The 11,974-nt window shown below is 49.3% G+C and overlaps 1 protein-coding gene across 1 annotated transcript; it reads right to left on the reverse strand.

Annotated features, from left to right (window-relative positions):
* Nucleotides 1-3,161: 3,161 nt before the first annotated feature.
* RND2 (Rho family GTPase 2) lies at nt 3,162-9,383 on the reverse strand. The gene is made up of 5 exons (XM_043964066.1): nt 9,188-9,383; nt 8,616-8,703; nt 7,706-7,815; nt 6,796-6,930; nt 3,162-6,565 (listed from the first exon to the last, which is right to left on the reverse strand). The coding sequence occupies exons 1-5, from the start codon at nt 9,287-9,289 to the stop codon at nt 6,305-6,307; spliced, it is 696 nt and encodes a 231-aa protein (XP_043820001.1). The 5' UTR covers nt 9,290-9,383; the 3' UTR covers nt 3,162-6,304.
* Between the last annotated feature and the right edge of the window lie 2,591 nt (nt 9,384-11,974).

The following is an 11,974-nucleotide window of genomic DNA, read 5'->3' on the forward strand; positions in this document are numbered from 1 at the left end:
GAATTCCTCTGACAGTTAAGAGCTATGCAACATATATGGGGAAGTCACAACTTTCTCAGCCTTGGTGTCTTCATCTATAAATTGAGGAAGATGCTTTATATGATTTCCCTCGAAGAGGTTTGGCTTGGTTTGGTTTCAAAGGGAGAGAAAGCACTTTGTAAATTCTTAAGCACTCTGTAGATGTGAATACTTAGGTCTCTCTGCAGATTGGATAATTACCAGGCTTATGTCCAATTAACTCCTGCCCTAACATAGTTGAGATTTGGCAGGGAGAGGTGGCAATTTGACACCCATCTATGTGGGAGGATAAATATGGTGCCATGACAAGGGGAAAACTCTGCCCTGGTGCCACCTCCACAGATGCAACCCCAGATGAGGGCAGCAGCTCTGTGGCATGGGACTCAGGGTTCAGGGGCAGGTATCTCTTACTTCTCTTATACGATTTCATAGGAACCTAGATCCAGAATTGTAAGGGACCTCAAAAGCCATCTCTAGTTCAATGTCCTAATTTTACAGATGAGGAAATCAAGGCTCAAGAGAATATGTGACTTGCCTATGGTAGAAGAGGTAGTCAGCATCACAGGTGAGATTTGAACCCAGGTCCTCAGACACCAGAGCAAAAGTTCTTTTCACTGGGCCACCCTGCCTGTTTACTTCTGGGCTTGTTTAATCTATAAAACTGGACCAGAATGCTCAGGAAGGACCCTTCAACTCAGTCTAAACCAGAATTATCTTCGGGGAATTCTCTGAATACCCTCAAATATCTCAGTTGAGCTCCTGGTTTCCAATCCCTGCCTCCCACTCTGCCTGGCAAAGTACTGGATCCAAAGTCTTGGCTTTGCTTCTTATAACCTATATTTGCGGAAGTGAGTCATTTAACCCTTGTAGACCTGTAAAATGAGAGGGCTGAACTGGATGACCTCTGAGGTTTATCCCCCTCCTCTAAGCCTATAATCCTACAGCCCTTCCCTGAAGAGCTTTGGACTAATCAAAGGCTAGCCACCCTGGGCAGGTCACCTAAGCCTGTTTACCTCAGTTTGTTCATCTGTAAAATGAGCTGGAGAAGGAAATGGCAAAACCACTCCAGTATCTCTGCCAAGAAAACCCCAAACAGGGTCATGAAGAGAGTCAGACAGGATTGAAAACAACTGAACAGCAACAAAGCATGTCTGTATAATAGGAGTGGGTCTTGGGGTGGGTGGGATGAGGCCAGAGGATAGCTAATAGATTATATGGGGGAGATACCCTGAGCAGAGGGCCTCTGCTCTTGGAAAATCTTCCCCTCCCCAACCCACACACATCCCCTACCTGTAGCCTGTCCTTTTGGTTACCTACCTCATAATATTGGCATGGGAATCAAATCTGTGAGTGAACCAATCTGTGTGTGTGTGTGTGTGTGTGTGTGTGTGTGTGTGTGTACACCTAGATCTCTTCAGGTCTGTTTCTCTAGGAGGTGTGTGAGAGAGACAGACAGACAGACAGAGGAAAAGAGAGAGACACACGCACAGAAAGAGACAGACCAAGACGGAGAGAGTGGGTGACTGTGTATGTATGTGAGAACATAAGGCCTCTGGGTTCATTCTGACACTGAATGAAAAACTTGCCAATGATTTGTCCAATTTCATTAATATGTGAACAGACATCTGTTATTTCTGAATTCACGACTCAAGGTTTTTTTGGGGAGGAGCTTCTCGGCTGGAAGAAGCTTCTCCACCCCTTTCATTCCTGGAGATTTTCCCCACAGACACATCCCCATATGCCCCACCCTCCATGGACCTAGTGTCTCAAGCTGATTCACAGTTTTGAGTTTGGGGAGCAGGGAGCAGGAAAGAGGGCTCAGAAAACTCAAGTAGATGGAAGAAGGGGGTGGGGCAGAACAGAACCAGGTACAAGAAGTCACTAGTCCCCCTCTACCTAACTTCCCCTCTAGAGGGAAAGGAATAAGCATTTATATAATGCCTACTGTATACCTTCCTTTAAAAAAAATATCTTGTTTGATCCTTACAACAACCCTGCAAGCCAAGTTTTTAGCCACATTTTATAATTGAGGAAACCGAGGCAAACAGGTTAAATGATTTGCCCAGGGTCACACAAGCCAGATTTGAATTCTGGACTTCTAGACTCTAGACCCAACAGTCTATCCTGCACAAGAGCTGCTTCTGAAACAGAGGCTGTTTTCCACATCATGTTCCCCATCTAAGTTCTGTCCTAATATCACCTCCACAAATGCACCCCCCAGATGAGGGCAGCAGCTCCGTGACATGAGATATGGGGGTATTTCCCTTCTCTCTTATACACTTCTATAGGAGTACAGGACTGGAAGGAACCTACAAAACCATATAGTTCAACCTCTTCATTTTACAGATGAGAAAGTCGAGGCTCGGGAGGTTAATTGACTTGCCTAGGGTCAAAGGGGTAGTCAGCATCAGAAGTGAGATTTGAACCCAGGTCTTCAGACTCCAGAGCTAAGACTCTGTCCACTGTACCAACCTTCCTGTCTCCCTCTGGGCTTCTTTCATCTACAGAAACCGGACTAGGTGACTTCTGAGGTCTTTTCTGATTCTAAATCTGTGGTCCTGATATGATCAATCCTTCTCCCACCCTAGACCTGGACTGTTAGAAAAATAAGCTGAATGTGTGGTACCATGGCAACGAGGGGAGCACCCAACAGGACAATCGGAAACACCACAGAACAAAGCCGGTCTGGTGTCAGGAATCAAGGACTGGAAGATGAAGTTCTGAACCTTGTCCCCAGGAAGTAGCAAGGCCTGCAAACCTCAGACCATCCTCCCCAGAGCAGATCTTCTGAGAACAAGTCAACCCTCTCTCTCCTCTTCCTCTTCTCATTCCCTTCCAATTCTTGTCAGTGCTTTGCATCATCCCCTCAATAATAACTCAGCATCACAAAATTTCCTCTGCATGTCTGAGTAGGTGATCTTGTCCCATGTCTCAAATCCGGGAGGGATGAGGAACCAGTGTTTCCTAGCAGAGGACTTTCCCAGGACGGCCTGCCTTCTATCCAATTAATCTCCAACCTCCCTGCTACTCCCCATTCCCCTTCCTCCTTCCTAATGCAAGTCGAGTGTCTCAGAGGTTCAGAAACAGTGGCAGCTTCTCCAGAGTCTGATTAGCTGTTTATTTCATTAAATGATTAACTGAGGCGACATTGTTTCCACAAGGATGCCTAATTTGTGGGGAAAGCAGCAGCTGAACCAGCTTCCCTCTCATCCTACGTGACACGGTTCCCCACCCGCCTGTCTGTGGGGGCTTCGGGGTGGCAAGAGAGAACAGCCCCCACCCCCATTCTCTCACACTATCCCACCTTTTCCCGTCTGTCTGCCCTCTCGCCCCCATCCTCAGGGCATATCAGGCAAGCCCAGGTGTAAAGCAGGATACCAAATTCATTTCCAGATGACAAGCAATGGAAATGCATTCAATGTTCCTGTTCCACCCCCTTTCTCTTCTCCCATTCCCTCCCCCCCCCCCGGGGTTTATCTTCCTAATTATGTTTTTTAAGCTGATATTGAAATTTTGAGTTTGCTTTTCCTGGATGCAAACTATTGGGGGTGAGCAGGGAAGGGAGAGGTGGATGGATAGGGACAGATCACCTAGGTTATCAGGCCAGTAAAGCCAATCTTGTAGCCACAAAGCAGATAACTGAGAATGGACTGGATTTCCTCTTCCCTCCAGAGAGCCTCCCAGCTGTGGGCCATAGCATGGTCAGTGGATAAAGTCTGAGTGATACACCCCAGGGCAGCAACATTGCAGCCAGGCCTAAGAACCCAAGGCCTTCAGCTACACTGGAGGGGAGAGGGCGGCAGTGAGATAGAGGCCCAGGGCCTCAGACTCCTGAGTCCCTGCAGTGTCTCTGCACCCGAATCTGACTCGGTCATACATAGTGTCTATGTTTAAGGGGCCTGGCTTTTCATTGATGTAGAAGCTAGCCCCCAAGAGTCAGAGGGAGGTGAGTGGAAATTTCCTTTCTTTGTTTCGGATGGGGGAGGGGGAAGCAAATAGGGAGGAATCATTTTAAATGACAAATTTCAGAGCAGATGCCCAGGGAAAAATTCCAACAAAGAGGGCATAGGTTATCAACTTGAGTAGGAGTGGGATACAGGCAAGTTTAGAGACCTGGGGTCTCTCGGGGGAGTGTGGAGAAGCTGAGAACGGCTTAGTGGGAGAGAGAGGGCAGGATGGGGTGTTGTAGGTGATGTAGGTAGGTGTCTCTGGGTGAGAGACCATCCTCTCTGCTTAGGGGACACTATCTGCGCCGGCTCTCATTTCCCTGTTCTTAGGAACCCTAGGCCTGGGCTGGGGGGTGGGGTTGGAAGTAAGAAATTTTCCCCTCGAAAACAATGGAGACTTAATACTCCCAAGAAGAGGATTAGTGGAACCACAATCAGTGCAGCTGTGACTTCATAGTGTATACAGCAATTCTCCATCCTTTTGTCATGAGAAAATTCTCCACTTATTTCCCATTTCAACATCGTTCTTGCCCCACCCTGCCCCCTTCCCAGCTAGTCTCCGTCCTTGGCACCAGGGCCAGGGAGAAAAGGTGGACAGGCAAACACCTAACGACTCACCAGGATATCACTCCCCTGGGTCCCTTCCACCTGGCTTCCCTCTTCCACCCTGGGACCCTGCAACTCTAACAGGGATGAACTAGAGGGGAAAAAACAACCTTGGATTGGGAGATAGAAGAACTAGATTCAAATCCTGGCTCGGGAATTTGCCACCTTAGGAGACTCTGGGCAAGAGAAATGTCTCTTTGAGCCAAGGTTTTGTTATTTGTAGATAGCCATAGAAAGCATTTATTAAGCACTTACTGTATGTCAGGCACAACACTACAAAATCTATAAAATGAGAGGAGAACAAGGTCTCTCTGGTTCCAAATCCTTTTAGCCCATGAACCTTAGAACTTATTTAACCTTGCCTAGTGAGTGTGTTAATAATTTTAAATACTGATGAGTATTTAACCTCAGAAATGCAAAAGAGCTCATAAATGGGGTGGAGCACTGGCCAGATCCCCCAAAGTAGCTAATGGTATCACAGATTTTCCTAATTTTCAGAATCTGGGATGCTGAAATCAAATATAAGTGATTTTTATTCTCCTGGGAAAGTGGGAAATGTGGAACCTGGGTGTTGAGTAAAAGAGGGAATCCAAGGCCACGAGAATGAGGGTCAAGGATGTTGGGGAGAGGGGCATACCCTCCCCCACCGACAAGTTGGCATTGGCAAAGAGTTAGTTGGGTCTGAAGGTGATGCCTATGTGACTTGAAATCAGGCCTGGCTGCCTTGAAGCAGTGTGATGTACCCTTTTCAGGGAAAGGGACCCAAACTGCCCAGTTTTTTCTTTCCCCATCCAAGACAGTGGGAAGTACCAGAGACTTCCTTTTCTTATCAAGGAGAGAAATGGGGACCAGATGGAGGGAAGGGGAAGGTTGCTTTTGCCAATATATATCAATGTCCTAAAATCTCCAACACCTCCCAGAGCTATCAAGACATGCATCCTTCCTTCTCTGACTTCAATCTTTAACCAAGATTCATCTCCTCTGTGGTACCTTCAGATATCAGGACCCCTAGCTGAGGTCTGATTTCCATTGCTCAACCTCTAAGATTCTTCTCATTTGTGATAGCCTCAAACAATAACAAGTCCTACCTAGGGTTTAGCTTCCATCCCTCTTGCTTCTTTCTGTAGGTTTTTAAAAAGGCAATGAACTGAAATACAGCCATTTTCCATGGACATGGGTTTTATTAGCCTCCTGTTGGTGGAGGAAGGCAGTAGGGAAGGAACTGGATGGGGACATATCCTTTGTCCTGAATTTAGTGCATGTGGCCTGGAGTTAGGGGGTCAGAGAAAACAGCAGCAGAAGCAGATGAGGGGATGGGATGTGGAGGTGAGGCTGGCTCTGGGGCCACTAGGAACATGATATGAATATTGGGGGAGGTGCAGGAAGGTTACCTTCACCCAAGGATTTGGCCACTCCTCATCTCCCTCACGTTCATGTATGTCTATATTCTGTGGACATGCCTGTGCCTGTGCACTCATGCCTCTGTGTGGCATGTGCCCAGATCATGTGATCATCAGAGACCCTCCCAGCCTCCCCAGAGTTCTATAAGAGAGAAGGAGGATTGGTAGAAGGTGTTGGGCATAAAAGTCCCACCCACCCCCATCCTTGTGTCTAGTTAAACTAGATTATCAGGGTGAGTCCTGGGGGAAGGGGGGTCATGGGTGAGTTTGACCCCCTCCCCCAGAACTCCCCTCAGGCTCAGTTGGGTGTCTGGGCTGCCCTCTCTGATCCCCTCACATGATGCTACAGCTCTTGGCTCGGTCCTTTCGAATCTCCGCCTCGGCACCCTTGTCTGACCTCCCAGGCAGCTGTGCTGACCTCTGTGCTGACCTCTGTAGGCCTCTCCTTGAATCGCTACGACGAAGCTGCCTGTGGCCACGGCCAAGGGAGGCCACGGTGGCCACGTGGAAAACGTCTCGGACACTTCGCTCAGATGACCGGGATGAGCACTCAACGTAAGACACGGCCCCCACCTGCCGGGCCAGGACGCTGCCCTGGGACAGAGGGAAGCACAGAGATAATAATAGAATCGGGGAGCAATCCCCCAGCAACGATTCCACCTCCTGACACTCGCCAGCACACTGCACCAGTGTCAGGGTACAGAGGTGGACTTGGGAATGAAATGGTGTTCAGATCAGGGAAGAGTTTGGAGAGAAAATCAAAGGGTCAGAGGTTTGGGATCCAGGCTGGACCTGGGTCAGAGGGCAAGGGGCAAGGGCCGCACCTGCTCATGGGTGACAGGGATGAGTCGCTGTTTAGAGAGCTCCCTCAGTGTCGCTAGGTCTGTCCTCATGTCCAGTTTACACCCGACCAGAACAACCTTGGCATTGGGACAGAACTCCTGGGTCTCCCCTTGCCACTGGTGGAGTAAAGAATAGGTTTGTTTGTGGGGAGAGGAGGCATGGGGAGGGATCTCACATACATACACACACACACACACACACACACACACACACACACACACATATGAAAGAGCTTGCTCTGACTTCAGAAACTGTGGATCTCTGTGCCTAGTCTGCATCTGAAGGCACTGAAGAAGAGATACCCAGGTAGCCAGAGCAAGAGTCGTGGGAACCTTTCCAGTGGAGTGTGAGAATAGAGGACTCGGGATGGAGGGAAAGGCTTCAAAACTTGGGGCTTCTCACTCTCTTCCCCCAGGGGAGGGGCTGACCTCAGCCAGGGTTAAGGAACTCCCTCTTTCCCAAACTTTCCCTGGGAACTGACTAATTCAGACCCCCGCCCCCGCCTCCTCCCAGGAATCCAGCAGGCCAAGAGCCCACTTCTCTCTATTCACCACTAACTTTTCTCATGGAAATCAGGTCCTGGGGAGAAGGCAGCTGGAGAGTGGGGCTTCCCCAGCCCCACCCCCCTAAGCTCAGGGAGCTCCCAATCTCCCACAGAGAGCAGGCTGGGGGTGGGGAGGGGTGGGGTATGGGGAGAGAACCAAATGCTGGATCAGGATTAATTTCAGGGAAGGATCAGAGAATCTCTGGGCACAGCTGGCTAGGCTAGACAAGCCAGAAGTCACTTGCTTATTCTCCAAAGCACAGGGAGCTACCCAAGTATCCTGGTGATGCCAGGATACTCAGGTTTCCTAAGGGAGAGAACCTAGATTTTCCCACAATAGTTCCCACCTTCTTGAGCACACTGTCAAGTGTCTCTGGCCTGCTGATATCAAAGCAGATAAGGACAGCATCAGAGTCTGGGTAGGCCAGTGGGCGGACATTGTCATAATAGGAAGAACCTATGGAGAGAGAGAAACAAGGGGTCCAGAGCTGGTAAGAGAAGGCCTAGAAAGTAGGCTGGGGAAAGACTGGTTGGCCAGGGAATGGGCAATAGGACCAGAGTAGGGGAAAAGGTGTCAGAGCCAAGAAGAGAGCTCCCCTCTTCTTCTTCCCCAGCCCCCTACTCCAACACAAATGCAAAGGCTGGGAGAATATCAAAGATCAATTAGTAATAATGTCAATCAGCCCTTGAATTGTCCTTCAGGGTTCTTGGAGGTGGGGGAAGCTGGGAGAAGAAGCAATTGAGGAAGTTAGATTCCAGTAAGAACTTTTCAATTATTATTATAGGATACTGCTCTGGACTATCTGAGCAAGCCCCTGACCCCCAAACTCTCTAAAAGACTTTTCCAAGCTTGATCTCATGTCAAAAGGAAAAGGTTACAAAAATAAAAATCACCCCTTTCCCTTAAGTTCCGCAGATACATTATCTCAGACATCTTGCATTTTCTTGGGCTTGGACTCAGTGTAAGTTTAGAATGGTTCCTCCCTATGTCTTATGACTCAGTTTCCCGTTTGCACAGACAAGACCCAAGACCCAACCCTACCTTTACACCTTCTCCCCAGGGCCTGAAGATTTTTAAGGCAATGGATGGAAAGAGGGGGGGGCGTGGAAGTGTCTGTCTGTCTGTCTGTCTGTCTGTCTGTCTCAGTGTGACAGACATCTGGGGTCTCCTAGGATCTGAGCTACCTGGCGCTAGAGCGGAGGCCTGGGCTTTGGAGGGGTGTTAAGTCCTTCAGAGATGACAGGAGAGGGAGTTACCTGAAGTGTCCCACATGTTGAGCTCTATGCGGCGCTTGTCGATCTCGAAGCTGGCTGTGTAGTTCTCAAACACGGTAGGGACATAACTCTGCGGACAGGAGGCACTGGGTCACGCTGAGGTCCCTTTCCCCCTCTCCCCTACCATACTCGGGCCATATTTCCTCCCCTCCCGCTCATCCCGGGGAAGGACCTGAACGGGATCGCCCTGGGATTTTTTTTTTGGGGGGGAGGGGGGGAAGAAGGCTTAGAAGGACTCTAGGCACTGCCTGGTGGGAAGAAGCAGAGAGCCCCTCCACAGTCCCCCTCTCCTGCAGCCCTCATTTTGTCTTCCTTGGTTCCCCAGATAGAGATCGCCTTCTTCTGGCTTTCCCCCGGGTACCCCAAACCTCAAGACTGAAGCCCTGTCCCTCGGCCCCCAGTCCTCCCAGCCCCCACCCCGTTGCCTAAGCCCCCCAGCCCCGATCATCCCAGCATACAGGCTTCCCCTCCGTACACCCGGACCCCCCCCCAGTGCCCAGCTGCCCAGCTCCGCGCCTCCCGGGAGCGCATCCCCCGGGTCCCCAGCCCCTCACCCCGGGGTAGGCGTCCTTGGCGAACACCTGCAGCAGCGCTGTCTTGCCGCACTCCGCGTCCCCCACCACCACTATCTTGCAACGGCCGCTCTGCCCCTCCATGATCACAGCTACGCGCCAGCCTGGGTCCCCCGCCCGGGCCCCGCAGCCGCCGCCGCTGCAGCCGCCACTCCGGCCGCCGCCGACACCGGCATCTCCCGGGCCCGCGCCGAGCCCCCGCCCCGGGCAGCCACCCCCCCCCTCCCTCGGCCTCCGCCCCCCAGCCCGGGAACCGCGCCCCCGGCCCCGCCTCCCGCCCCAGCGCAACGGGGAGGGGCCGGGCCGGGAGGGGCGGGGCCAGGGGCATGAGGTGCCTGCAGATTTGCGGACGGGTGGGTGGGCCTTATTAGGGAGCTTCTTCCTTGGAAAGGAGGGGTGCCTGGGGAATGGGCGCTGAGCCCCCGAAGAAGTTTTCTTGGGGGTGAAGCCACTGGTCTGCGCCTTACACAGGTTAAGTTTCCTCCTCCAACCAAACGCGTGCATCCACGTGTGCAACAGTCCACCTCCAGGACTTGCGGGGTTGGAGGTAGGGGGGTCCTCGATTCTTTCTTGCCCAGAGGAGATCTTAGAGAAAATAAGGGTACCCTTCTCTCTAAGCTAGGGGACGGGCTTTGAGGACCGGTGACTGACAGCCCCGGAGCCTGAAGGCTCGGGGCGACGGTGGTGACATCACGGTCAACTCCTTGTCGGTGGGGCGGGGGCGGGAGGTGGGGTGATAGGGGAGAGTAGTGGTGACTGCACCGAGAGCCTGGGATGCAGCTAGGAGAGCTCGGGCACCCGCTTCCTGTGACGAGTCCAGTTGGAAAATTTTGGAGAGCGGCGCCCTCTGGTGGCCAACCTGAGGAGAGGAGAAGGGAGAAGATAGCATTCTGTTTTGGTGTTAACATCTGGTGAATTCAGACCCACATCTGGCTAGGCTTGGAATCATGTGTGGGCCTTGTCAAGGCTTAATTATAATACTGGCTTGCCTAATAGTTCCCCCACACAGGCATCTTTGGCATAGTGGCGAGAGGAAGGGTTTTGGAGTCAATAAAACCAAGATTTGAGTCCAGGCTTTGTCCTTTATGAGTCCTGTGTCTTGTTAAACAAGTCATTTTCAGCCTTAGTCGCCTCCTTTGCAAAACAGAGGTGATATTACTTACCCCTTGGTGTCAATGCCTACCTAACAGGGTTGTGAGAAAAGTAACATGAAACTTCCCTCCTTCCAAATGAACTTTTATTATTCTCAAGAGCAGTCTGATCTTAGAACTGAACTAGGGTTCAGGAAATCCCAGGTGCTCTGTCACTAACTAGCTGTGTGACCTTGGACAATCACTTAACCTCTCTGGGCCTCCATTTCCTCATCTGCAAAATGTAGGTACTCAAGTAGGTGATCTATCACTGAGGTTCCTTCTAACACTAATGCTTTAACTTGGATGATTTTAATTATTTTACTTTTCTAATGCACTTTCAGAACCTATTTTCATTTACTAAAAAGTAACATTATGAGGGAAGTTGGGTGACACAGTGGATAGAGCGCCGGCCCTGGATTCAGGGGGACCTGAGTTCAGGTCTGACCTTGGACACTTGACACTTGCTAGCTGTGTGACCCTGGGCACATCACTTAACCCTCATTGCCCCCCCCAAAAAAATTGAAATAACTTGGAATAAAAAAAAGTAACATTATGGGGCATGAATTTTTTTATTATGTATAGAAGGTACTCCCTTCTTACCTCTGCCTTTCATAATTTCTGGCTTTCTTTAGGGCCCAGCTCTACTCCTACCCCCTACAGTACCTCTTGCCAAATTTATTATATACATATGTGCATATACATATAAACATATATAAACACATATACATATGTGTATATGCACATTTTAAAAACTAAACTGTATACATGTTGTTTTTCTCCAATAAAATTAAAAGTTGATTTACTACAGAGACTGGAAAATTTGTTTTTTATTTTTATCTTTGTATCTGCAGGTGCTTGTTGCTTGTTGAATTAATGAATGCATAATGAATTAATCTCCATTTTGGAGACAAGATAATTAAGGCAGAGAGAGGGGAAAATAACTTATTTGTCTAAAGTTATATAACTATGCAACCACTTCCCTTCACCCTATGCATTCCTGTATTATATTACCCCACTAGCAGCCCAATAGTTTTTCCACTAGGCCACACTAAACTAGACTCTATCCTGGGGAAAGATAAAAAAATAAAATCAGTAACATCTTTTCTGGATTGGGGCTCCAGGTAGGAAAGGCCTGGCTTTAGTTGTAGGGCCAAGGATTTTCTTCCTTCAGGGTGCCCTTGGCAGGATATGTCAAATCCTCTCAAGCCCCTAAAGGGCTGAAAAGTATGTATGTGATCATCAACAAGAATTTATTAAGTCCCTCCTGTTAAACCATGTACTATGCTAGGCACTACAGATACAAATACCTAAATGAAAAAGTGACCGAACTTAAGTTAGGGCTAGGGACAACACATACACAGTTAAGAAAGTACAAAATTAAAATCAATTACTTAATATACATATTTTTTTTTGTGAGGTAACTGGGGTTAAGTGACTTGTCCAGGGTCACACAGCTAGTAAGTGTTAAGTGTCTGAGGCCGGATTTGAACTCAGGTACTCCTGACTCCTGGGCCAGTGCTCTATCTACTGCGCCACCTACCTGCCCCATTTAATAATTTTTAAAAAGACCGTACAAAATATATACATTATCATTTCAAGGTAATATGGGGTCAATCACTAACCACTAACAGCTGAT

This window comes from Dromiciops gliroides, chromosome 4 (assembly GCF_019393635.1).
Source record: "Dromiciops gliroides isolate mDroGli1 chromosome 4, mDroGli1.pri, whole genome shotgun sequence".
NCBI classification, from domain to species: domain Eukaryota; kingdom Metazoa; phylum Chordata; class Mammalia; order Microbiotheria; family Microbiotheriidae; genus Dromiciops; species Dromiciops gliroides.